This window comes from Muscardinus avellanarius (genome assembly GCF_963383645.1).
Source record: "Muscardinus avellanarius genome assembly, chromosome: 12".
NCBI lineage: Eukaryota > Metazoa > Chordata > Mammalia > Rodentia > Gliridae > Muscardinus > Muscardinus avellanarius.
Genome location: NC_137798.1, coordinates 38,567,644 through 38,594,154, shown reverse-complemented (window position 1 = coordinate 38,594,154; position 26,511 = coordinate 38,567,644). Strand labels below are relative to the sequence as shown.

General features: G+C 41.4%; 1 protein-coding gene across 12 annotated transcripts in view; it reads right to left on the bottom strand.

Annotated features, from left to right (window-relative positions):
• The window catches only part of NPAS3 (neuronal PAS domain protein 3), a gene marked incomplete at both ends in the record, with an annotated part of 883,378 nt that extends 857,727 nt beyond the window's left edge, over nt 1-25,651 (bottom strand). For 6 of the 12 annotated variants that reach the window (XM_080707497.1, XM_080707501.1, XM_080707502.1 and 3 more), the window contains one exon: nt 25,494-25,651. In XM_080707497.1, the coding sequence (XP_080563623.1) occupies nt 25,494-25,651 (158 nt within the window). Of the gene's footprint in view, nt 1-21,482; nt 21,533-25,493 lie in introns of those variants that run through there. The other 6 variants (XM_080707506.1, XM_080707507.1, XM_080707508.1 and 3 more) reach the window with 1 other exon arrangement.
• Nucleotides 25,652-26,511: the final 860 nt, after the last annotated feature.

Here is a 26,511-nt window from a genome sequence, read left to right as displayed (position 1 = left end):
GTAGGCATGATGCATATACATCCCCTGGAAAGCAAAAGTCAAGCCAGGTTTAGGATGAAAGTTTTGTGGTTTCTAGGCATAAGAAGAAAGCAAAGATTTGAGAACAAAAACCTGGAGGCAAAAGTAAAAGAGAACAAGGATCAGTCAAAATAAGTAAATAGAGTATGTAAGAACCAGGGGATCAAAAGAGAGATTAGAGCTGGGTGTGCTGGCTCAGGCTTGCAATCCCAGCGCTTGGGAGGCTGAGACAGGAGGATCGCACAGGTTCGAAGCCAGCCTCAGCTACTTAGTGAGGCTCTCAGAAACTTAGTGAGACCCTGTTTCCAAATAAAATATTTTTAAAAATAGGTCTGGGAGTATAGCCTGGAGGTAGAAAGCCTCTGGGTTCCACCCCCAGTACCACCAAAATGAGAGAGAGAGAGAGAGAGAGAGAGAGAGAGAGAGAGAGAGAGATATGAAAAACAGGACAAATCTCAGTGGTCAAGGCAGACAAGAGTCACATGTGTCATAGTTTGGCAGGATACAGTAACAGTATCACCATCAACACATGGCATAAACCTACTCAGGGATAAGTTTGTTCTTCTAGAATACAGTATACTTTCCCACCCATGTCTTTCCATGTTTATCCACATTCAGTTGACATATAATATACTGCACATGACTATATTCCAAGCACTGTAGTGTTCAGTTTAGACCCATGTGAGTAGCCCTGAACAGTACACAGCTGTGCCTATAGGTCAGAGACCCGAAGACAGATGCTGGTTGAAAATGAGCAGCCACAATGTTGTCAGCATTTTTATTCCACTTCATGAAGCCATGGAAATGACTGTCAGGGTCCTGGAGGGAATACAGAATGGGATGAGTAGAAAACCAATACAGAATCCTGAACAACACACAGAGAACACAGAGGAATACCAGAACCCATGGCAGTATAGAAGTCAAAGAAGCAGAGCATCTCTGAAAGAACAGGGTGACTGATAGAGTCAAGTACTGCCAAGAGATTGTGCAAGATAGAGACCAGATGTATCTCTTGACAATAGATTATCTCAGGTGTGGAAACAGAAGAGGAAGCTGAATGCAGATGGCCAAAGGGAAACTAAAGACAATGATGCCTCATGGGCTATGTGGTGGAGGCGTTAACACTCCTGGAGCATTTTGTTTTGTTTTGTCTAGGGGAAGGGGAGATTTCACTGTAAAAAATTTTAATTTTAAAGCAATTTAAAAAATAAAGGTAGAGGATAAGCCTGTTTAGAAGCAAGCTTTTTAAAAAAGATAAATACTTTTAGGTGGCACTTACAAATGGAAAGGCCCAAATATAAAGGGAAACGGTTAATCATATTTAAGAAAATGCTGAGTGTGTGTGAGATAAAGAGTATAGCAATGAGAAGTCCTCAGGACTTAAGAGTGTTTCTGTACTGAGCTCGAGTGGGGCAAGGGAGTGAATATAAGCGCAATGACTCAAAAAAGAAGAAAGTTAGCATTTCTACACTTATGCGACAAACTTCCCAACCTGTGAAACGCTCTGAAAATAAGATCATTTGAATCTACAATCCTCCTGTCTCTGCCTCCCAAGTACTAGGATTAGAGGTATGTGTGACCTCACTCAGCTTAGAAAGTTTAATGTGATAAAGAACTTATCACTGAGACATAGTAGTGTGATAAAGGTTGGTCATTAAAATATTGTCATTAAAAGTGGAAAATATGGCTGGGGTCTGGGAGTGCAGCCCGGAGGTAGAAGGGCTTCCAGGAACCCCAGTACCACCAAAACAAAAGTGGAAATATGTACTTACACAGATTTTCCAAGAAGGGCACAGTACAGAAATGACCTGTGCTTTTCAGGAGGAGAGCAGTCTTCCCATATAGCCACTGTATGTAGCAGAAAAATTTCATCTTGAATTGGGAAGCCAGTGCGGATCTGGACAAATTTACTAAAAATGTTGTCATGCATTTTTGCTTATAGCCATTCGTATTTGTTTCTGGAACTCAGTGCTCCCTTGGGAAAACAAACCTTTTGCCCATTAGCTTTGGTTTTTAATATTAACAATAAATAGAATTTCTAGCTGTGTCATAGGGTAGAGCTCTGTTTATTCTTGCTTGGTGAATGGAGGGTAATGGTATGCATTCAAGCTTCAAACAGATTTAGATATATACACCAACAGCTTAGTTGTAACTTTAGTTTCAGAAAATTGTATTTGTTTCCTTATCTACCAATAAAGAGTTATTTACTGGTAGGTAAGTACCAAAAATTCGGTAGTTGACTATTATTACATAAATTATACAAGGCATAGTTAATACAGCTGAATAAAGCTAATGTGCATTGAAGAAAAAATTTAATGTCTACAGATCATAAACTTTGGAGAAAGTAAGCAGTGTCCAGAATAAAGAGAGAAAGGAATAAGTATATTAAACTATTGATCCACTCTTTCCCTGGAGTTATTATTTCCATTCTTTTTACATATTAAGTTTAGGTAAGTTTATCACATTTTAGCCCTCTACTGACTTAAGTGAAAATAACAATATCCATCACTATTAATCAATCAGGGTGAAGAGCTAAATTAATCATGTGTATTCAGTGTACTCTTCCAAGAGCTTTTGTATGCAAAGATTTTTTGCAACAAGTCCTATGTACACAAGGCCACGGATGGCTGAAGTGTGCTACCAGAGGGGAGATCCCTACGAAGATGTCAGCTCCCTTTCCTACCTGTTCTATTTTACATGATTGAATTTTTCAATTTTTGTCTAATCAACTTAAATTATTATAGGTACAATTTTGTGAAATATAAAATTAATGGATTCAATTTTATGGAATTATAATTGACTATAAAATGAGCTTAATATGATCCTAATTGGAAATATAGTAGTTCATTGTTCCAGAATTCATCCATTTGGTGGTATCATTTGGAGGTTAAAAAAAAAAACTGTCACTGATACATTTAGTTCTAATTGATTTTCCTGAATTCTGGCTTAATCGAGAGACACATCTTGTGCCTAAAACTATTCTATGTGGAGTTACCAAAAATAATCCTCAGGGAATCCACAACAAACAATGTAAACAATTCAGCTTTGGAACATAGAATACACTAGGAGCTCCTAAGGATTGGTAGAAGATTTATAATCACAGGTTTATTTTTCTCTATTAATTACCTTCTTAGATCTGAGATCATGGGTTATGCCAAGGATGGTTGTAGGTTTTTGATGGATGTGGGAAATCCCTGAGATAGAATAAAAATATACAATAGGCAAAATTAAAACTGGAATTCATTCATTCCATCATCTACCAATTCTGTTCAAGGGATGTATTTTAACACTGGTCATGAACACCTTTGAAAGAGGTAATAATTTATGTAGACGGACAAGTAGAAGAAAACTATAACTTACGTATTCAGCATCCATAATTTTGGTTAACGGGCCTCTATACAATATGGATACTTGGAGTGTTGGGTTTTTTTTTTGTTTGTTTGTGGGTCTGAAGTTTTAACAATAGATTTTGATGGTGAACTATACTTCTTAACAGACAACTTCCATATTACACTGCTACTTCTCTCATGAGCATCTCCATGCATTTGACTGGTACTTACACAAGTAGTCCCACTGCTGAGAACGATTGTATAATATATCTAAGACAGAATATGCAGGTCTGAATGGTCTCAGTACTTACTAGATCTTACTTGATAATTAATTTGTATTATATGATGAACATATAAATATTACATTCTACTGAGATAAAACTGAGCTAGAAGACTGGAAAGGGGAAAACAGAATACCAAATCACTGAACACTGATTAGAGGTAAAAGACTAATTTAATAATTGGATGTGAGTTGACCAAACATCACAAATCTTATTTTAGTCAAGATCTTTAAGTAAGCTACATCAACAAATTATGGTTTTTACAAAAGTGTATTGCTATGTAAAAGGCAGAAATTATATTATGACCAAAAGGGTGTGCATGCCACCAGACCTCACAAAAATGTATGTCTGTTCACTACTGGATAAAAGTACAGTTTATAACTTGTGAACAAACAAGATCTTAATCTCCTAATAACAATCTTCCAGCATTATACTAGGTATGATCCCCCAAGTTTCAGTTGATCTATTTGTAAAGTAACTGCTAGCTTTAGAGACAGTTACTATTAATTCAGAGAAGATAAGGAAGGTAATGATTTAGTATGATTTCAAGTTGCAAAAAGATTCACTGCTGTAAGTTAATGGGAGATATTAGAAGACAGCATACAAAGAGAGCCAGAGTGTTGGGGGCCTCATACTAGGGTTAGGAGGTATGGGCAGGTGTGAAGAAGAGAAAAAGGTATAATTCAGGAAGGTGATGTGGAAAGATGGAGAAGTTCATGAATAATAAATAAAGGAAAAAACAACTCAGTAAGAGTCAGAAGGAAGGTAGTATGGTAAAAAAAAAAAAAAAAAAAGGGCCATCCTCATAAATAAGACACAGGAAGAAACCTTGCTTCAAATTTTCAAATTCTACCACCGGGCGTGGTGGCGCACGCTTGTAATCCCCGCGCTTGGGAGGCGAGACAGGAGGATCGCGCAGGTTCGAAGCCAGCCGCGCTGGCGTAAGAGACCCTGTTTCAAAAATATAAAATAGGTCTGGGAGTGTAGCCCGGAGGAAGAAGGGCTTCCAGGAACCCCAGTACCACGCACACAAAAAAAAAAACCCACAAATTTTCAAATTCTTAGTAGCTGTTACCTCACCAAGAAAGTGATAATATTAACAGAATCTACCTTTTTGGGTTATGGAAATTTTAAGTGACATAATACAAAGACATAAAGTGAACTTTCAACAAGTTAAAGTTTACAGATAAAGAGAGCAATCCTTGAAGAATATTCTTACAAAACAGGACAAACATCTACTATGATAAAACATGTCATGAGAGCCTGACTACCTTAAGAGTAGACCCACCCACTGTTGAATCAGCTAAGCCTATGTAAGCCTGATGTTCTACATCAGGTGACTCATGTTTATGCAATTTGGGAAGTATTACTTTTTTGTTGTTGTTTTTGAGGTACTGGGGATTGAATCCAGGGGCATTCTAACTTGGAGCTAAACTCCCAGCCCATTTTTTTTATTTTTTATTTCGAAACAGGGTCTCTTTAAGTTGTGAAGGGTCTCACTAAGTAGCTGAGGCTGGCTGTGAACTCGTGATCCTCCTATCTCAGCCTCCCAAGTACTGGGATTACAAGCGTGTACCACCATACTCAGCTGTGAAGTATTACATATATACAACTTCTTTTTTTCCCCCGGTACTTGCAATTGAACTCAGGGGCACTCTACTGCTGAGCTATACCTTAGTCCTTAGTATGTTTCAGAAAGGGTCTCGCTAAGTTGCCCAGGCTGGCCTTAAATTGTGATCCTCCTATCTCAGTCGCTTGATTAGCTGGGATTACCAAGCTTGAGCCCCCATGCCCAGCTGTCATTTTCTCCTAATAGTTGACTTCACATGTCATTAAGTTCAAAGAACTCCTAAACAATGTAATTACTGTACCACCAGATTGTCTCTTCCCTTTATAATCTTCATAATAGTGCCTTGGACTGTCAAGAGACAAGACTCTATGAGTCTCCCAAATTTCTGTAAAACTTTCAGGAAATATACTAACCATTTTTGTTATAAACTCTTTATTTAAGGTAGGGGTGTGTGTGTGTGTGTGTGTGTGTAGAAGAGCTTTGGAAGATAGAGAGATAGCGTCTCTGTCCAGAGCAAATGGAAGACATGTTTACTGCCCATCCTAAGCAAGCTGGGGTCCCTGAGCTCAGAGCACCTCTGGTACTCAAGTTCTACTTGTGCCAAGTATCATCTGGCCTTCTTCACCTCACTCCATGGGAATTAGGGCTCAGAGAATTGACTTCAATGCAGTTACACTGGCTACTACTAAGGCTATGATAGCAGCCCTTTCACCCCTGACTCAGCATTCTTTAAACTATCCTGTTAGCCTGCAGGTAGGATAAAAATCTCAGACCCCTCTACAGTTCATCACACAGATTTTTAGGGACACTATGATTCCTGAAGTAGCTGATAAAATGTTATCAGTATGCCATTTCAGGAGACTCTGGGAGCCCCTGAAGCCTACTCACTGGCCACTATAACAATGATGTGGATGCCACACTCTGTTGGAGACTTCTGAATGTCTTTGTGACCATGCATGAAACAGATGCTGTTGAAAAACAAAAAGATAACAGCAAATCATAACTAGACATCTGTCCTTGGAAGAAATCTTGGAAAATGAAAATAACTGCAGAACCAATAGATTTGTGAAGTCTGATTTGGTTTGGTTTAACCCAACTCTAAACACTTGGCATGGATTCCTCTCTACAAAGAACACTGTGGCCACCTATAAACCCCAAATATAAATTCTATTTCAGAGAGAGCAGGTATTTCCAACTTTGGCATCACCATATTACCATGCAATTCTAAACTGCTTAAATTAGTGGTAGTTTCCTTTTTGCCACAAAACTTCTAAATGAATAGAAAAATGGTTATCTATAAAATATATACAACATGTATATTTAACCCAACTTATATTATATACTCACTTTTATACTGCAAGATCTTATAGAATTAAAATATTTTTGAAAAATTTCACCAGGACACTATTTCTAGGAGAGGTACTCTAAGATGTTGAGTTCTGTACTACTGGGACAGGATGTGTGCATGTGGCATAGGGAGAGAATGTGAGCTCAGGAAGGGTTCCCATATTCCATTTTTTAAATATGCTTATTAGTATAGCTCTGTTAAAAAAATATATAAGACTTAGTCCTAACTATGAATTGGTCTAATCAGTTAATTCCCTAACACATAGCCAAAACCAGCTTTGAAAGTCAGGACTTTGATGAGCAAAGAGGCAAATAAAAGAAGTTACAGAAACACAGCCCACATTCTATCATTTTTTCATAATAATATTAATAGTGGAAAAATATATTTTTTAGAAATTATATCTTTAGAAAACATATTTTAGCAGGGGCATCCAATTATCATTAACAAGGACATACTATGGGTACAGGAACAAAATATCCTTAATTCATGTAACACACATAATATATGTACAGATAATGTACATAGAAAGAGAAAATAGGCAAACAAGTTAATTATCTCATAGGAATATACTTGCATTTCCTATTAACTATCATTAATCGGAGATTGCAAAAAAACAAGTGATCAAGAGATACATTTATTTAAAAAGTCATTAATCTACTCAAAACAAAAAATCTTATCTAATCATAAATCTTTAAATCTATTGGCACTACAAACATTAAGTCAATTCACTTTTACAAGAAAGAGAACAGAATTAGGAGAAAGCTCTTTGAAAAATGCGGTTAAAAAGAAATGCTTAACTGTTGTAGTTTGAATACAAGTTTCACTATAGAAATTTATTCCTCTATCAATGTTTTAAGAGTACACAAAATTTTCAGAGATTAGTTGTTCCCCTAAACAACTGCCTATCAAATATTGCATTGTTAATTTCCTTCTTCTTGGTGTGTCATCTAATCTTCAAAAATTACCAGAGTCCTACTGTCTCTGTTGAATTCAACCACCAAATATATTTACCTCTAAGTACTTGTGGCGTTTTTACTTAGTGCTATTTTCAGTCAGGTGCATATGTCCCTTTAAAACATAACTTAATGCCTCTTATCACTTCCACTGTAGTGTCCTTTGCACATCCTCCAAGTTTTATTTCAAAGATGAGCTCAAAGACGAAAAATATTTAAACTCCCATCTCTCTTGGAGGTGGTACTGGAGACTGAACAACCCAGGGGCATTCTACTTCTGAGCTACACACCCAGCCCTTGATTTTTTAAAAACAGTATCTCACACTACATTGCCAAGGCTGGTCTCAAACCTGTGATTTTCAGTCTCTCAAGTACTAGGATTATAGTTGTGCACCACCAAACCAGGCTCTCATATTTTACTGACCGAAGCCTGTATGCCAAACATCATGTTTAATCTAAAGTATTTATTTATTTAATATTTTATAATTTAAAATATTTATAAATGCTAATGTCATTAGAAAAATTCACCTTATACTTCAACTCAGATTCACATAAATCAAATCATGTCATGATAGTAGACACTTTTAGTTGAGAGAAAGAATGTGAGGCTCTACTACTACTACTACTACTACTGGGTGTAGTACAATTTCCTATAAAGAAAATGAAAGACAGATACTGCTCCCCAGAATCTATACTAGTCCATTGCTTCTATACCACTTACCCAGGAACAAGTACCCAATGGGCATTCTTTTTTTTTTTTTTTTTTTGCAGGTCTGGGGATGGAACCCAGGGCCATTTGACCTCCAAGGTACACCTCCTACCCTACTTTTTTTTATTGTTTATCTTGAAACCGGGTCTCACTGAGTTGCAGATGGCCTCTCTCTAAGTAGCTGAGGCTGTCCCCGATCCTCCGGTCTCAACTTCCCAAATGCTGGGATTACAAGTGTGCACCACCACGCCCGGCTCCCAATGGGCATTCTTAACATATACCTCTGACAATCATGGTATCTTCAGGCTTCTGTGTTAATGTGCAGTGATCATAAAGTACCGGAACTCTTGCTTTTCGCCTGCCCATTTCTTTTTTTTAATTAATTTATTTTTTAAATTGGTGCATTGTAGTCATATATCAATCACATTGGAGTACAAGACTTGAGAGGATATACAAGCACACATCATCCAATTAGCCCTCCTCCAGTCCCCATCCCATTCCCTCCCCCTCCCTCCATCCCATGCTTCTTTGGTGATTTACTTTGATACATTTGTTTATGTACCTCCTGCATTTTAAAGAGGCTCTGTCCTCCAGTATTACATACCCTCTGATTGGTCACATTAGTTGCTTCACTATAGGGCCCTTTCTATAGCTCAACCTCTTCCTGTTGCCCTTTTCCTCCTAGTTATTGCTGATTAAGAGAAGCATCTGATTTATATTTTCTGCATTATTTCTCTGTGCATGCTGCGTTGCAAGTACCGATCCCACTCTTGATGGTCCCAGTAGTGGCCTGGCTACTCAGTGGACTGATCCAGACCTCACTGGCTCAAGCAGCGGCCTTGCCTCATGGGAGGCCCCAGTTCTGGTCTAGCTGGCCCCTGCACCGGTCTAACCCCTAAGCTGGCTTTGGTCCCGGCCTTGGAGGCCGCAGGAGTGAACTTGACTCACGCCAGGCTCCGATGCTGGCCATTGGCCCCTGCACCGGCCTAACCCCTTGGCAGGATTCCAATCCCGGCCTCACCTGCCCATTTCTGAACAGGAAGACACACCCTTTGAATCTTGAACTAGGAGGTTTCTACTGTCTTCTGAACCGAATCAGGTGTATTAAGTGACCTTATTCTGCTATCTTTCAAAATACACAAAACCACAAGAGCTAGAGTGGGGTGCCTTATCATACAGAGGGCTCCTCCTAATAGTTTGTTTTAGTTGCTGGACAGCCACAGTAATACAGCACAGAATCAGACATCGGGAAATTCTTTACATTCTGAAGAGAAAAAGATATGAGGAAATTCTTTATGTTAGCTAAGAATGTTCTACCTCATTAGTAATTGTATCGAATCTGAAATAAATGCTAAAAGATGGACACACTTGACTTTGCAGTTAAAAGCTTTCGTATACTGGAAAGTGGCCCATTTTATTTTTTAAATGCTTCTGGTTTTCCTGCTATAAAAACAAAAACAAAAATTACTGCATGAGATTAAACCATATGGATGAAACCATACACCGGAGCAGTACAGGTTATGGAAAAATATCCCTTCATAATGTCTTCTGCTATCTGTGTTGCTAACTATGACTCTTGCATTTATAATTCCATTATACTTTTGTAATTCAAGGTTTTGAAAATGCTTTTCAACCATTAATATATTTTCCTGGTTAAAATTCTTTGAGATGTTCTTAACAAGAGTCTTAGATAATGAATTTGGGCAAACTCTGGAACAGTCTTTACAGTATTATCATTCTCATTAATTTTCAGAACTACCCACTGTGTTGAGATGATTGTCATGGGCCTAAGACTTCAATTTGGCTAAATATTTTTGCATATATTTCAACATATAAGTAACTAACAGATGTTTAAATGTTAAGTTCATATGGAAGATATGGTTACATGTGTCTAATCTCATGATTTCTTTGCCACATCAATTCTTATTTTACTATTTCTTTATGTATCACAGAGTTTCCTCTGTACTTGTCTCCAATGGACTGATGATTCCAAAATCCTTTCCAGAATAACAATCTTTTAAAAAAATACTGGAATTTAAGCCATTTGTACATGTATAATTAACATTTCTAGCATCAGTAGTTTCTTAAGAGAATACCTTATATAGAAACTCAAACATGTTCAATTTACTTCTATAAAACATACACAGTTCATAGAAAGCTAGGATTATGCTTCCTCTTTTTTTATATAGAGTGTTTTCCATTTATATTCTTATTTGGCCTTAGCAACCTGACACATGATACTGCCCTAACCTGCAAGAAAAAGTATGGGTAGGAGGTTTAAAACAATATTACTTTAAGAGCGTTAATGGCGTACACAGTTTCATACTTTTACTCAGTTTATTCTTTTATTCTTTGCCTTTCTGGTTATCTCTGAAGACTGCTTCTGTTTCTATTGTTTCATCCTTTAGCATTCACATATCAGAGCAATAAGTATTTCATTACTGGTTTATCTGTCCAGAGGCTTGAGAAGCGGTAACAATTAACCCTCCCTTCACAGTGATTGATACAGGCTTTGCTTTCAATTTGTTCCACTACACAGATCATGAAATTCTGAATGCAATCATCCTCATTGACCTACACTTTCAAATACACAGCTACAATGAGACGAAAGTAATTATTAAAAGGAACACAAGACTACTGAGATCTGAAACAAAGTCTTTTAAAAAATCTGTTAGATGACCTTCTGGTAAAATTGGCAAATTCTGATGCTCAGGAAAATGATAGCTTTGTGTTCCTGTCTGGAAATATTCAATGCAAGCTGATCAATGTATATTATGGTGATTGCTTTGGGTACAGTATGTACTTGAGAGAATGCAGAAAGCCATACTGGTTGCTACAAGAAAATAACTGCTAACGTTGTAGCTTATACTCTAATTTTTTTACCCCAAAGAAACTAAACTTTCTGGTTTGTGCAAAAAGGAAGAAAAAAAAATACCTTGACCACAGCAGAGAATCCAGACTGGAAATGTGATAGTTTCACTCTGTAGGAAGAGTTGCATACCTGAGCTCCACATTCTCCCTCTCTCCCTCCCTCCAGATGAAGATTCATGGTAAGAAATGAATACATTTTTCACAAAGTCTGAAAAATAGCTTCAAATAAATATTAATCTACTGCAATCGATATATATGAGGAATGGAGAGGAGCTGGTAGAAGAGCGGTGACTACAGGACTATATTAAAACAAGGGTTACAGTTAAAGAAAATCAGGGCGGAAAGCGAGGCAGCAGGCCTGAGGCTCTAATCACAGAACAGAGTGATGGAGATGAACCAGTACTGCATGGATTAGCAATGAATTATTTTGAACCGTAATCATATGCCTGCACAGAAGAGAGGCAAAAACTAACCATTACTCATAAACTGATCTGCTGATTGAGAGAGGGGGAAATAAATTCATATGCTAAACTAATTCAGAATAATGAAAGCCTAAAGATGTGGTTATACTTCAAGTAACATTTTATTTTAATGTCTGCCACTTCCTACATAATTTGGAGTATTTAAAGTATAAACTGCAAAGTGTTTGGATTCCAACAAGATGAAGCCAGACATTTCTTCAAAGATCAAGATGTGATCTAGCTACTCCTCCCTTCATTCTTTTTGGCCTGATAAAACCCTTTTTGGGTAACTCTCTGACACTCCCCAAATACATTTTTTTTAAAAAAAGAATTTAGTGATACGGAAGAAACAGCACTCAAGGAATTAACTCCCTTTGGAGAATCTGAAAAAATCATATCAAATGAAGATACGATTGTTAGAACTAATTTTGTTAGAAAGAAAAAAATTCAAAACTGCTGGTAGGGAGAGATTCCTGAGATTCTTATGAACAGACTGTTTAAATGAAGAGCACTTTAATCAGTAGAGGAATCCTCACGTTTCTAATGTCTTGCTGTGCATTCTGCAGGTTATAGTAGCAGCTGGTAGAGGTCATATATCTTTTGTGAGCATCCCAAAAAGGCTCACTGCCAGACTGCTAAATTATGAATAAGCAATGAACAAAAGAATGCAGATACGGTGGTGACAAGATAATCCAAGCAAATTTATCTATGACAAATTTCACAGGATTAACAAATTACATTTACACAGAACAATAAAAATGTGCAAAAAAATGATGAGCCTACTTTTCCTTACAGCATTAGGAAAACAAAAAAAGTCACCAACCCATTGCATATATTTAAATTTAACTCAATTTAAAGTAAGACATTTACATTCAAGCTATCTTTGAAATACGTTTGCGCTTCAAGTAGACATAGACAAACACAGTATACCTGGTATATATCTCATATAAAATTTATATCACAAACAGTATATATGTGTACATGGCTTATATATAAACTGGGTAGACCATGTATGAAAATTTTGTACAATAAAACACCCTTTCATACATATGAATAGAATATATTTTTTAGAGGTAGATACTGAGAAACAAAATATTTCTGCAGGAAAAATATGCCTTCAATCAGCGCAATATATACTAGCTAATAAAAATTTCTAATGCATTGATATTTCCATTTTCTAGGATAAAAGAGATTGATCTGCAAGCTGTTTTAATTACTCTACTTACCCCACCAAAATGTTTCGGTCTTTCTGAGTAAAGTACTTCTGAATAAAGTTTAGAACTAGCACCCTTTTCTGTAGTGTGACAGCAAAAAGAAAAATTCTGAGATTTGGAGGAAAGTGTGTTAGTTACAGTTATATTTCCACATAGATTACTCTTAGTCCAACACTAAATTTTTATAGTAAAATTCTTTTTGTAAATCTTTTCCACAAATCTTACAAATGAAAAACTGTAGTTTATTGCATGTAATGAGATATTACACAAATGACCTATGATTCCATATGTAATATAAAGATTTGTTAAGTTCTAATACTTTATACAAGGGATCCATGTCAGAGCCCTGTAATTCTGCATTAGCTTACTAGTGATAATAAAAATACTATAATCATGTAATTTTAAGATAATGTGACTGCTAATTTAAATTTTGTAGAATTTTCACTTATACTTCCTATTGACTTTTGCTTTTTATCTTCAATTTTAGTACAGTACCTCTCTAAGAGATATCAGGCAATATTTAAGCAAACAAGAAATTTGCTGAATGCAAAAGTATTTAATTAATATACATGCAAAATACCTTTTCAGCCACAAATAATCAAAGCACTTCTATTCTAGTCCTTTCAAGCCCTGAAATTTCTCTACTACATATTTTATTTTTTAAGAAACTGTTTAGTTGACAGTATTACATCCAAAAAGGTAAAGATAAATGCAGCTTACTTGTCATAATGACAAATATATCATATACTCTGCAATAAGCAACATGAAGTCAGATGCTACAAAGTTTCCTAGAGTTTTTGTCAAAAGAACTGTTATATACTAGACCTAACCCTTTCTGCTCCTACCAAAGAGAAATAACAATATTACCCAAAACATTCCCTTCTTGATGATACTAACACCCTACACATACTAAATATAACCTACCATTTATGCACGTATTTTGATTCATTTTAACATATTCTGCTTTATTTTTGTTTTATGTATGTATGTATGTATGTATTTTATTTATTTATTGGTGGTACTACGGGTGAAACCCAGGGGCTTTTCTACGTCTGGGCTATACTCCCAGACCTATTTTATACTTTATTTGGAAACAGGGTCTCACTGAGTTGCTGAGAGCCTCACTAAGTAGCTGAGGATAACTTCGAACCTGCGCGATCCTCCTGTCTCAGCCTCCCAAGGGCTAGGATTACAAGTGTGTGCCACCACACTCAGCTACATGTTCTGTTTTGTATTTATTTATTTATTTATTTATTTATTGGTGCCGGGGATGGAACCTAAAGGCTTTCTAACTCTGGGCTATACTCCCAGACCTATTTTATATTTTATTTGAAAACGGGGTCTCACTGAGTTGCTGAGAGCCTCACTAAGTAGCTGAGGCTGGCTTCGAACCTGTGTGATCCTCCTGTCAGCCTCCCAAGCGCAGAGATTACAAGCATGCGCCACCATGCCCGGCTCTACATATTCTGTTTTAAATGAAATGAGTTACTATATGTAACTCATTAGAATAAATAGTACCTGTTATTAGTACAGAGTAGGATACAAAGGCTTGCATCATTATTATAATGCTTGATAATTTGGCAAGAGGCTAACTTGTCCCTTCCCTCTTTCTCTCCCTCCTTTCTTCCTCCTTTCCTTCCTTTTTTCCTTCCTTCCTTCCTTCCACTGGGATTTGAAGCCAGGGGCATTCTATCTCTGGGCTATAAACCCAGCCCTTTTAGTTATTTATTTTGAAACAAGGTCAACGTTGCTGAGGGCCTCACTAAATGGCTGAAACTAGCCTTGCACATGCCATCCTGTCTCGGCCTCTCCAGGGTATTGGCGTTACAAGCTGGCAGGCTAAGTCCTTACATATTTCAAAAAACAGCACCCAGAAATACAGTTAGGCACAAAAATGTGTTATTCAGAAAGCTTTGTGAGGCTGTTTCGACCCACTCAGTAGCAAAACTATTACAAAATAAAAGTGCTCAATTGTACTCAGATGAACGGAGGCACCCCTTGAGGCCTGGTTTTGTAACCAGGAAGAGGCCTCTAGGGAGTGGCTTTGTGTTGACCAAAGAAGCATGTGTCTACTATATCCACGGCAAAATGACTCTTCTGAAACCACTTTGTTAAAAAACTTTTGTAGACAAGTAGAGCTTGTCTACAAAACTACTGGAATGTTAAAGGACAAGGAGGGCATACTTATTTCTATGCTAATGTTGGGTGGGGGGGAGTTACAGGAGATTGAACCCAGGGGCAGTCTCTGTCTCAGGTATATTCCAGCCCTATTTTTATTTACTGATTTATTTTTAAAAAGGGTCTTAAGTTGCTTGCTAAATTGCTGTGGCTGGCTATGACTCACAGTCCTCCTGTCTCAGCCTCCCAAGTACTGAGATTACAGATGTGAGCTGCCACGCCCAGCTCTCCTCCAACTTAATAAAGTCTATTTCTAAAGTTCTCCAAACATCTGATGAAGAACAAAAATATAAAGAGGAAAGATAGTTCACTATCAGTGCTATAACCATTCTTCCTGCTACTAGAAATCTTTTCATTGGCTCAGAAGCATCTGACTTGGGAAAGTCAAAACTGCAAGTTGAGTTGACTAGTGCTAAGTATATCTCTTCAGAGCTGGCACTGCCTGATTCTGCATCAGAGACACACCTGAACTCAATCTTCATCTCTACTGCCTTTCCTGGGAATAACTAAGCCTCTATTTTCACATCCAGATGAGGAAACCAATGACAAAATTGCTATGAAGTATTAAGTATATGGCCTGAAATATCATAGTACTCAATGAACATGTATTATTATCCTATGAGAACTAGTTTTAAATACCATCAAAACATCTTTCCTAAACTTTGCTTTAATTTCACGTATGTTGATATAGTATCTTTTCACTTTCTCTCCTGCAAGAACTTCTAATCATTTTAGTCATCAGTTATTATAGTTTACAAATTGGACACCTCTCCTTCCAGAAAACCAAAGAGAAATGCGGAGGGCTGAAATTTTTTATGAATTCTGCACAACTTACTCTTCCTGAATAGAGTGTTAGTTCTGACTGTCTTCCATATTTTGCATGTTCCATATACAGCCAAGTCTATAACCAAAGCTACCACAATTACAGGGCACATCATTAAGTACCATCCCTCCCTTGCAGGTCATGATGGTCCATGGCAGAGGTTCTGCTAATAAAGCTGAATGAAAGCACCGATCAATCATTGCAGGCGGGGCAGGAAAACTGTAGACCATAGTCACATGGGCTTTTCATCTTGCTCCTTGTGAGTTTGCACTCACAAGACCACGAATATTCCAAGGGTTTCACCCAAACATTGTGTTTACAAGTGTATACAGACAACAGCTTCAAGTGTTCTTCAAACTTGTGACTGCTCCGGTCACTTCAGACACAGCAATAGGCACTTCATTCCCACTAAGCCATGTCCTGTTTATGCACTGTGGTATTACTAATATTACTACAAATTATCCTAACTATGTAAGGTTCTATCAAAATTAATAGTGCAAACATCCTATTCACACTAATGAGGCCCAGCGCAGTAAAAATATCATTTGGTTACAGTTGGTTTATTACACTGCCCAATGAGGGAAGAAAAAAAGGCCACTATTTACTGTGAAAATACTAACATCATTAAATGCAAACAACTGAATTTTTCCCATAAATTCTAGAAGTTTTTTTTAACCTAATTGTAGGTTTAAGTAGTGTATTCTGTGAAACCAGGGTAGCATTTAAAAGAGTAATAAATCAACTAATCAACTAAAATTTTCAACATACTAATTTTTTCACAAAGTTTCAGCTTTCTTCATCCCCAAACAAAAACAGACATGTCTATAAAATATCCTAAGTTACACTGTAAACCAACCACAAAGGAGAAAGTTTTAAAATCAGTTTAAGTGATGAAATGCTACAATGTAGAAAAGAGCCAGTGTCAACACACCCTGTGGGAAGGCAGAGCTGGCCAGTCCTGGGGCTCTCCTGTGAGCTTAGCTCTCTTCAAGTTTAGCAGCATTCAGCTCAGCATAAGAAGGGATCACAAGAACTGCAGAAAGACAATGGGATGCTTTCCCTAATATGCGAAAGCTAAGGAGAAATGGGTAACAGGAGGAACTCTAAATGAAGAAGGAGATCCTATAGAGGAGCAAATAAAGCAACCTAACTGAGGGGATGGGAGGGGGGAACAGGGAAACTCTCTAAAGCCCATCATATACTTAAACAAACAAATCAAAGTCAATCACTAAACCAAGCATGGGGGGGGGGGGTGAGGTGGAGGCTGGGTGAGGGCTAATTGCATGATGTATATATGTATGTCTCCACAAGTCTTTTATCTCATTAAGATATATGACTACAGTGCACCAATAAAAAAAAAATTAAAAAAAAAAAACAAGAACAGACTTAGGTTTGCATTGAGGTCTTTAATAGTAAAGCACTTGAGAAAGTTTATAAGAGAAACACTACAAGGAATGATTAAGAAACTTCTGGGATGTGGGGCTGTATCTCCATAAATACCCCCAAAATGAAGCTCCACAGCTTAAATAACTAGATTGAAACTATTCTAAATCCTTACCCAAAAGTATTGCTTCACAGAAGCCTATGCACACATGGCTGAGGCAGGCTGGTGTCTGCATGTGCACGCTCTCTCTCTCTCTCTCTCTCTCTCTCTCTCTCTCTCTCTCTCTCTCTCTCTCTCACACACACACACACACACACACACACACACACACACACACACACAGAGTCTCTTCTCATAGGAAACCTTACCACAAAGATGATCCTGGAGAGAGCAGATCTTACTTCAAACATACATGATTTTTAACCTGCCAGTAGATCACAGATTAAAAATCTGGGGCAGGGGAAAAAAAAAAGTTGAAAAGGGACATAGAAATTCTACCTAGAAAATAGCTGTAATGGGAATTGCAGGGGCAGATCAAAATTCACATTACTAAGACTACCAAGTTATTTTCATTTGTGTATTATACTAAAAGGGCAATATAATTCTCAATTCATTATTGAGAAAGATATTTATTGCACATAAATTTTAATCAAAAATATGTTTTATGTCTTAAGATTATATGTTGACACAGGAACCAACATTTACTCTTAATATCACTAAGTGCTAAAAAAAAAAACCTGTGCAACTTTAAAAAATCAAGAAGCATCAAAAATGTTGAATTCCACACTGCTCATTGTATCAAATGAAATCTAGCTATTGGCATATTGCCAGTGAAGTAGCTATATGTGTCCCAATTCATAAATCAGAAATTTGAGCTGTGAAGGGATGCTGTAATGTGGGCGGGCCCTATGTAATAAAGGTCATTATAACGCCTGACTCTGGAGCTATACCCTCTAATATCCTCTCCGGTGGAGCTATGATATGCCCATGCATTACAGTTCGCGTTGACAGTCTGTTGCCTTGGAAATATTTCATTATTTCAGTTTTTCCATTTGTAGACCCTTGGCCTTGTGATACGAAGGCCATCCTATTTCATATTTTCGATTATCATTTAAGCAATCTTGTGGGGCTATTTATATATATAAGCAAGTGTTAGACAACACATATCATCATTTATCACTGTTTAAGCTTACACTGTAGAAAGAAATACCTCCAAAAAAAAAGTCTCCACCACAACCTTTACTTTTTCATCCAAAGCCATGTGCTGCTGGGATAGGCTTTGCAAACCAGCATGGGCACGTCGCATGCTTGACACTTCTCTCTAATTTTCTTGGTTATACATCCACATAGTGGAACAACTCTGCGGCAGTGCTATATAATTTGCAGCCTGCTGGAGTTTAAAGAAAACCAAACAAGTTTATATATACAGGTTCTCAACTTGTTCTTTTAGGCTCTAAAAAGCATTTTGTGTATACATGATTCAGAGAAATTTAAGGAAAACTAAGCAGTAGAAAAAGACACTACCAAAAACAAGCTTCTTTATAAACATTATTTTAAGGAAGCAATTTTTGTACTATATTATTATATGCAGGCCAGACACTTCATACATAAAAGCGATTCAAATGATAACACTTTTTCTCTATAAGTTTGGATGATGGGTAAATTTGTAAAGAAAAATAAAGTGTCTATAAACACCTTTGTGGAATCAATGATTTGGAAATCATTTTTAAATAAATGAAAGGAATACAACTTAAAATATATTCACAGAAATTCATCTCATATAAAAAAAATAAAACAACATCTGGTTTCAAGTGTGCTTGCAGAGAAATAATACTATGACCCAGCAAGTTCTAGGCACAAAATGCAAGCACAGGTGACTCTTAGTTGAAGCAAGTAACTATGGAAAACAACCCCTCCTGAACAAACCATCTGACTTCCCATTTCCCACTGCAAAACCAAATCAACATACATGTATGATGTTTACATTTAAAGTGTTAAGAGCATTTAAAACCCTGATAACAAAGTGAACCCTGGGGGCATAAAACAACTGCTTGGATAATGCGCCAAGTTTGTGGTGAATACTGTTCCAAACAGTTTTTCTAAGTCCTTCCTTCCCCCTCTGTCCCCTACCCCATTATTACTCCTCCTTCTCCCTATAGGTTAAACTTTCTCAGATCCAACCTTCAAAATGACAGCATCCAGGCTGAACAAGAAGATGCTATTAAAGGGCATTAAATTAAATACAGTATATCCTCCTACAACTTCAATCAGAATTTCAGACCAAGTGTTATTTAGTTCGGCTCTCAAGTGGAGCAGAATAACAAATCGCGCACTTTGATTTACCTTCTTCGAATGCCAAATGGAGACAGGTGATAAAGAACGCGCTCATGCACAGGCTATGAAGTTTCCCCTAGAAATTAATTCTATCTTCGAGATTCCTATCTCGTAGAAATTCCCAAAATGGCACACAAATAGGCCTCTGCTAGAGAGATTACTGGGGCCATCCCAGTAAATACATTTACAACCAAAAGAACTGGGAAAGGAGACAGAAGGAAAGGAAGGGGGAAAAAAGAGGACAGGAAGGAGGGAGGGAGGGAAAGGGGAAAAGAAAATCAATTATAACCTTCTGCTTTCAAGAAATAATCACCAACATATTAAAATAGCTATTAAGCTATTGAATTATTAAAAACCTTGTATAATGCGCTAAGAAGTAAATTTTTCTATCTACAAGTATTTAATAAATAAATTCTCTATGAAACACTAATACTTAATTTTCATTTTTAGCTTTCTTCAGAAGTCAACATTTCTGTCTTGGGAGTAGCTAATGGGTACACAACTTAACATCTTTTAAAACTGGATTAGGTGTGATTTTCTCTCCCCAATTTAGGATATTTTACAGAATTATCTTGAGTTTAGAATTAGTTGTGTATCTTACAAGTTTTCCCTTAATCTTGACAATTCTGTTGTCCCTATTCCTATTAGGAAGCAAGCAATATCACAATCAAAGCGTTTTAAGGTCTCCCTATCTTCTTACAGTATATCTAAAGATATGTTGTGTCAAAAATAAAACTGTTCACGTAGTGATAATTAAATCTTGCAACTAAGCACTTCCTGGGCTTCTTTTCAAGTTCTAAGCCTGCAAGAAAAGTAAATGTCCAAGCTTGGGGGTGGGGTGGGGTGGGGTGGGGTGGGGGCTGCATCTCCAGCAGTATTTGTTTTCCTCCTGAGTAGGTGGGTAATATTTCATATCTCCTTTTCTCTTCTGAGACAGAAAGAGACTCTCACTTTGCTCAAGCCGATACGCTATGCGCAATTAATGTCATTAACGCTGTCAATTAATCGCAAATAGGATTGCTAACAAAGTAGGCTGGGTGGACAGCGGGAGGAGAAACCGCCTTGGGGGTGGGGGGGGCGGGTGCTTGGTTACTCTGAAATCTTAACAATGCTCTTCACGTGGGCCGGTTAGGGATATTTTGAACACACACTCCCTTTCCCTTTGGCTCTACTAGTTCAACTTCAAACAGACATGCTCCACTGAGCCCCTCGCTTGGATATGCAAGCCTCACCAGGAACTTTTTAAAACACCGATTCCCCAAACAGTAACTAACGGGGCACAGATGCTCCGGCTGCTGGCGCCGTTTGGATCTCGCTGTTTGCTTGCTTATTGGGGATCTTAGGGGCTTCTGTGTTTATTTATTTTTGATAGAGAAGAAGAGAAGGATGAGAGCGCGAGGGCAGCGCCCGGGACCCACAAGTTGCGGGAGGCGGCGGCGCCTCGCTCGGGCCCGGCCTAGCTGCGCGGCGCGGAGACCAGAGGAGGCGGCCCCTGCGCGCCGCATTCCGGCTCGGCTCCCACCCCCGGCCGCCGCCGCCGCCGCCTCCCTCTCCTCCTCCTCCCTCTCCTCCTCCTCCTCCTCCTCCCTCCCCACCGGCCGCCCTCCCCCTCCCCAGCCTCATTCCCTTCCTCGAGAGCAGCTGCCAGGGGACCTGCGGCGGCCCCGGGGATCCCCGTCCCCCACCCTCACCGCTGCGCCTTCTCTCTCTCTCTCTTTTTTGTTTCTTTTTCTTTCTTTTTTCTCTTTGCTCTTTTCTTTTTTCTTTTTCTCTTTTATTTCCTTTTTTTTTTTTTTTTTTTTTTTTGGTTGGCGAGTCACTCTATTCGCCGAGCCCAGGCGGTGCAGCCGCAGCCGCAGGCGCCGCGGGCGGACAATGCGGGTCGCGGGCGCGGGCGGGGGCGCGGGCCCGGGAGGGGGCGGCGGGAGGGGGCGGCGGCCCGGGCGGCGGGCGGCGAGGGCGCGGGGGCGGCGGCCGGGCGGCAGGTTCAATAAACAGAAAAGTGTTACCGTTCTCGCCTGGAAGGATCCTGCTGAAAGCTGGGCTTGGTGGGCGCCATCTTCCTGCTATTTTTTTTCCTCTCTTACTTTTTGCCTGGCTCCCCCCTCCCGGGCCGGGGGCGCGGGGCGGGGAGGCCGCGGGGCCGCGGCGGGGCCCGAGGCTGGCGGGCGGCCGCCGGAGCTCCCCGCCGCAGGTCGCCGCCGTCTCCTCCCCCGGCTCGCCCGGCGCCGCCGCCGTCCATGCGCCGCGCAGCGCCCGAGCCCGGGCCGCCCGGCTCCGAGGCCCCCGCGCGGGGACGCGGCGGCGAGGGGGGGGCGGCGGGGCCCCCGCCTGGCGCACGCTCGGCCGCGGCCACCCCGCAGCGCCCGGGCGGCCTGCGCAGGTGGGCGCGCCCCGGGGCGGGGGCGCCGGCTAGGCCGGGGGGCGCGGGCAGGGGGCGCGCCGGCGGGGGGTCCCCAGCCTGACCGCTGTGAAAGTATTTCTGGGCATTTTCCAGCTGCTTTGCTCCCGAGCGCTCTCTCGCACGCAGACACACCCCCCCTTCTCTCTCTCTCTCTCTCTCTCTCTCTCTCTCTCTCTCTCTCTCTCTCCTCGTTGGGGGACTGGGAAGCTCGGCTGCCGGCGCAACAACGCCACTCAGTTGCAGTTTCAAACACTTCCCCTTCTCTGGAGTATAGCAGCCAGGGGGAAAGAAAGAAAGACAGGAACTGGGAGGCTGCGGGAGTGAGCTGGGGCTGGACCCCATCCCGGGCGCGCCTTTGGGGGCGTCGGGAAGCCAGACGGGCGCAGAGGGGGCCCCCGGCTCTCTGGGCGCGCGCAGCTGCTGCCCAGGCACCTTGTGGCTCCGGCGCTCTCCGCAGAGTCCCCAAAGACGGAGCGTCTGCGTTATTCAGGCTCGTAGAAATAGGCAGACCTCAGGGTTTACAGGTGAATCCCTGAGTGTGTAAACCCAGTACAATACAAACGCCCCTCCAGACCCAGGCCCTGGTGCCTAAGACTGGACTGCTGGCATCTGGGATCTAGCCCAGTGGCTTCCCCATTTTATAGCTCAGCAGGGCCGAGAGAGAGAGAGAGAGAGAGAGAGAGAGAGAGAGAGAGAGAGAGAGAGAGAGAGAGAGAGAGTCTGAGACACAGTGCAGGGCCCGTGCTGAAATCCGGTTACCTGTATAGACCCTGGGAACAGCGTTTTCTCCACTAAGCCACTCTGCAGCCTGGGAGCAGCTTCCTACACAGAGACTTGGGTCAGTCAGGTATCAACCAGGCAGGAAGAAATGACTCCCAAAGCATCCCCACACTTTGAATAAATGAAAGAGCCTGATAAGAAAAGCCCAGTCCTGCGTGAGCCTTTGCGTTTTGTTAACTTGAGGGGGAATAAAAAGACCTGAAAAGAGGGCCCCTTGGTCCTACCATTCCAGTAAAGTAGAGCTGGGACTTGGGAACATCCACGGAAAGCCTATGGGATTGTGGTGACAGACTTGTTTAATTTGCTTGGTGGTGTTTGAATTCTCTTTGGAGTACACTCTACAGGTAGGAGAAAACGAGAATGATTGAGAAATGGAGTGAGGAGCTTTGCCTACAAGACAGACCCTGGCTGGGAGAGAAGGAGGTTGCCAGTTGGCAGCAATGGCCCCAGGACAGCCAGTGTAGGGCATTTCTGTCCCCACATGACAAATGAGAGCCCCTTGTGGCTTGTGTTCTCTGAGTAGGCAGGGCCTTCTGCTGGTAAAACCCCACTTTGGTTACTCCTTCATCAAACTCTCCAAAAGTATTTAAAAAAAAATGTGTCACTGTCCACTCCAGCAAGCACATCCCAGTCTTAAGGAAACTATGGCCGCCCCTAAGAGCCCCTGAAGTATGGCCAGTTGGTGGCCCACAATGCGGAGGAAACACCAGAGGACAGACAGGAAACTCCTGGCCCAGACCTTACCTCAAACACCTGCCAACAATCTTCTTGCCCCACATGACTCACTCTTCTGCCCCCAAATTAACTAAAATAAAGACAGTAACAGGTGTCATCAGATCTAAGAACCCGAAGAAGGCTACCGTTTATACAGCTATCATCTTCCTTTCTGTCAATAGAAGAAAACATAAAAACCTAGGGAGGGAATCAGACATCCCAAAGGCTGAAGTTTAGAGTTGATCATTTTTATCTTGAAGACTAAAGTGGTTTTGACTAGTGGCTCAAACTCAAAGGTGAAAAAGGTGCAAGGCACGCGTGCAGCTTTCAGTATGGAGGTGGCAGGGACCTTGGGGAACTGTCCCTGGATGGTCCTGACTTCAGGGGAAACTGGCCCTGAGATAATCTTTTCTGAAGGACAACATCAACATTCAGAGCAGCCTAAAGGCTGAAAATTCCTGCCTGCCCTGATGCCCAATTTCTATCTTACAGGTTAGCTCACGTTCCCCAGAGGTCCCTGAAATCTTCCAAAGGCCATCTGACAAGTCTGACCCTTGACTCCCTACACCTCACAGTCTGCCCTAGTGTGATGATTGCCAGCACTTCCTAGCTAAAGTGACCGCCAGATCCTACTGATATTTAATGTTTTCCAAATCACAGAAAAACACACCTGACCGTGAAAAAGACATCTAATTTTTTCTAGACGAGTCCTTTATATTTGAAAGCTGTCCAGATCCTTTGTATTAAATGTTCATGTCATCACTGAAATAAGGCTGAAATAATTTAAGTTAAAAATCCCCTTTTTTGGAATATTTTTAAGACTCCTTTAAAAACTTCTGACAATAAGCAGAGCGTATAATGAAGTCTTCTACAGGATATTTGCAATACTGGGCATGAACTTGGAAATCAGTGTGTTATGCAAAATCTGCTCTGGTCACTGGGCCATTGGTCAGGAGGCACAAAATATGGCAATGATAGATTATCTTAACCTTTTCTGTTTAAATACTGTTGGTTCATATCAAAGGTTCTCAAATCAATGAAGTTTCAAATACAAGGTAAAAATAGGAACTGTTATTTGAATTATGCATTGTGTATATTTTAAGTTAAATGCCATTGGCAAATCTCTCATGTTTAATCGTGTGCAATCTGGGAAACACAAATATTTAATTTCACACTTTCATTTGCTCTATTTTCCTCCATCTTCCAGAACACCGAGCCTCTACAAATGGGGAGCTTAGTTTTCTTATTACATTGTTAGTTTTTCTCAGCACAGTGTTTTTGGATTACATTTTAGATAAAATCTTGTACCATCGAAAGTTGTCTTTGTGGGAAAACTTTAGTTTTACTGCTGTTGGTAGTGGTAGATTCTCCCACCCACCCAACCTCCCCCCCCAAAAAAAACTGAATCAAAGAATGTTTAGTATTTCAAGGCGATGTCCATATTTTTTTTTAAAAAAATCCACAAATATGTTTAGGAGAAATGCAAACAAGTAATACTATAAAACTTACTTCCCACCACCTAGCCTAACTTTGTAAAATGTGCTTCCCAACTTGTGCCTCTGAATCTTGTCTATTTGCATCATAATGCGTTTAAGATGAATACTTAACCGCGCGAAGAGACTCGGATTTCGTGCTGCATTTCCCTGTAGTAACAGGTGACATGATAACACTATTATGTAGAATTGCAAGCCTACAGCTACACGTGAAAATCGTTGCTATTCTGTTTGGAAACAAATGATCAATCAGCCTCCGATGATCAATTGCTCCCTTGGCTGTAGGTCAGCGGCGACTCGCACTGAGAAAATTCCGCTGGAAAGGGACCGGGATCCCAAACTTTGCAAAAGCACCTAGTGCGGCGTCTGAGACTTCTCTGCAACTCCTTCGCTACTCTGTTGCGGAGGCTCTAGGTTTGGGGCTGGGCAGAGGGCAAGGACGATTGCACTCCGCCGGTTTCCATCCGGATCCGGAGTTACTATTTTCCTTCTGCTCCTCAGAACGAGGTGCAGCCAAAGTGAGCCCTGGGGATGGGAATCGTGCTCTAAGGCAAAGAAGAGGAGAAAGTGCGTCCCACCCCAACACCCCGGGGAGGGGGCACCGTCCCAGCTCCGGCGGGATTACTCACCGCTGCTGGTAGGAGGTGATGCCCTGGACGTTCTGCGGGGTACCGTTGGCCGCGGCGCCGGCCCTCCCCATCCCCGCGCCGGCCGGCACCCCCGCGGCAGCCCCGCCGGCCGCCGCGGCCGTCACCTGCACGCTGAAATCCGGGAAGATTCGGATCATCGCCGCGGCTGCGGCCCCCGGGCGCGGCGGCTCTGGGCGCGGGCTGGCGGGGGCTGGGGCTCGGGCTGGGGCGGCGGCGGCAGCAGCGGCGGGAGCAGCGGCGGCGGCGGCGGCAGCAGAGCCAGGCACAAGCCTGCAATCCCATTAGTGAGCCGCGGCCACTGTGCGCGGCGGAGAGGCGCTTTGATGTGCGCGCAGCGGGCTGGGGGGGCCGAGAGCGCGAGGAGGAGGTGCGGGGGGCGTGCGAGCTACTTGCAAACAGCAAAACGTGTCAGGGTGGGGCCTCTTTTCCCTTTGGGGGGGCAGTGGCGCTCCCCCCCGCTTTCCAGGATGTTGCTTTCACTGGCTGCTCGGGCTGCGCCGCCAGAGCCCAGCTGAGAGAAGGAGGGGGGTGTTGGAGGAAGGATGCACCGGCAGGCTTGGCTAGGACTTGGCGGGTGCAAGGGAATGACGGGCAGCGCGGGGTGCATTTCTTTCCCGCCCCCCTACACACACACACACACACACACACACACACACACACACACACACACACACACACACACACACACACTCGCCGCGCACTTCCCACCCAAACTGCAAGACTGAGGCGCGCGCTTCCCCCGCCTTTCTCTAGAGAAATAGCCACCATCCAGGCAGGCTCGCGCCTCCCGCGGCTTCCAGAGACCTGGACTCCAGCCCGCGTGTGCAGGAATGGGGGCGCAGAGCCGCCCCTCCGATCCGGACCCCTCTTAGCCCGTCTCCTCCTGAACACCTTGCGGCGCGAGCGTGGCCAAGCCCAAGTTGGGCTCCTTTGAGAACTTGGTACTTATGGAGGGGAGAGGGTGTGCGAAGGCGGAAGGCGGGGGGGGGGGGAAGAA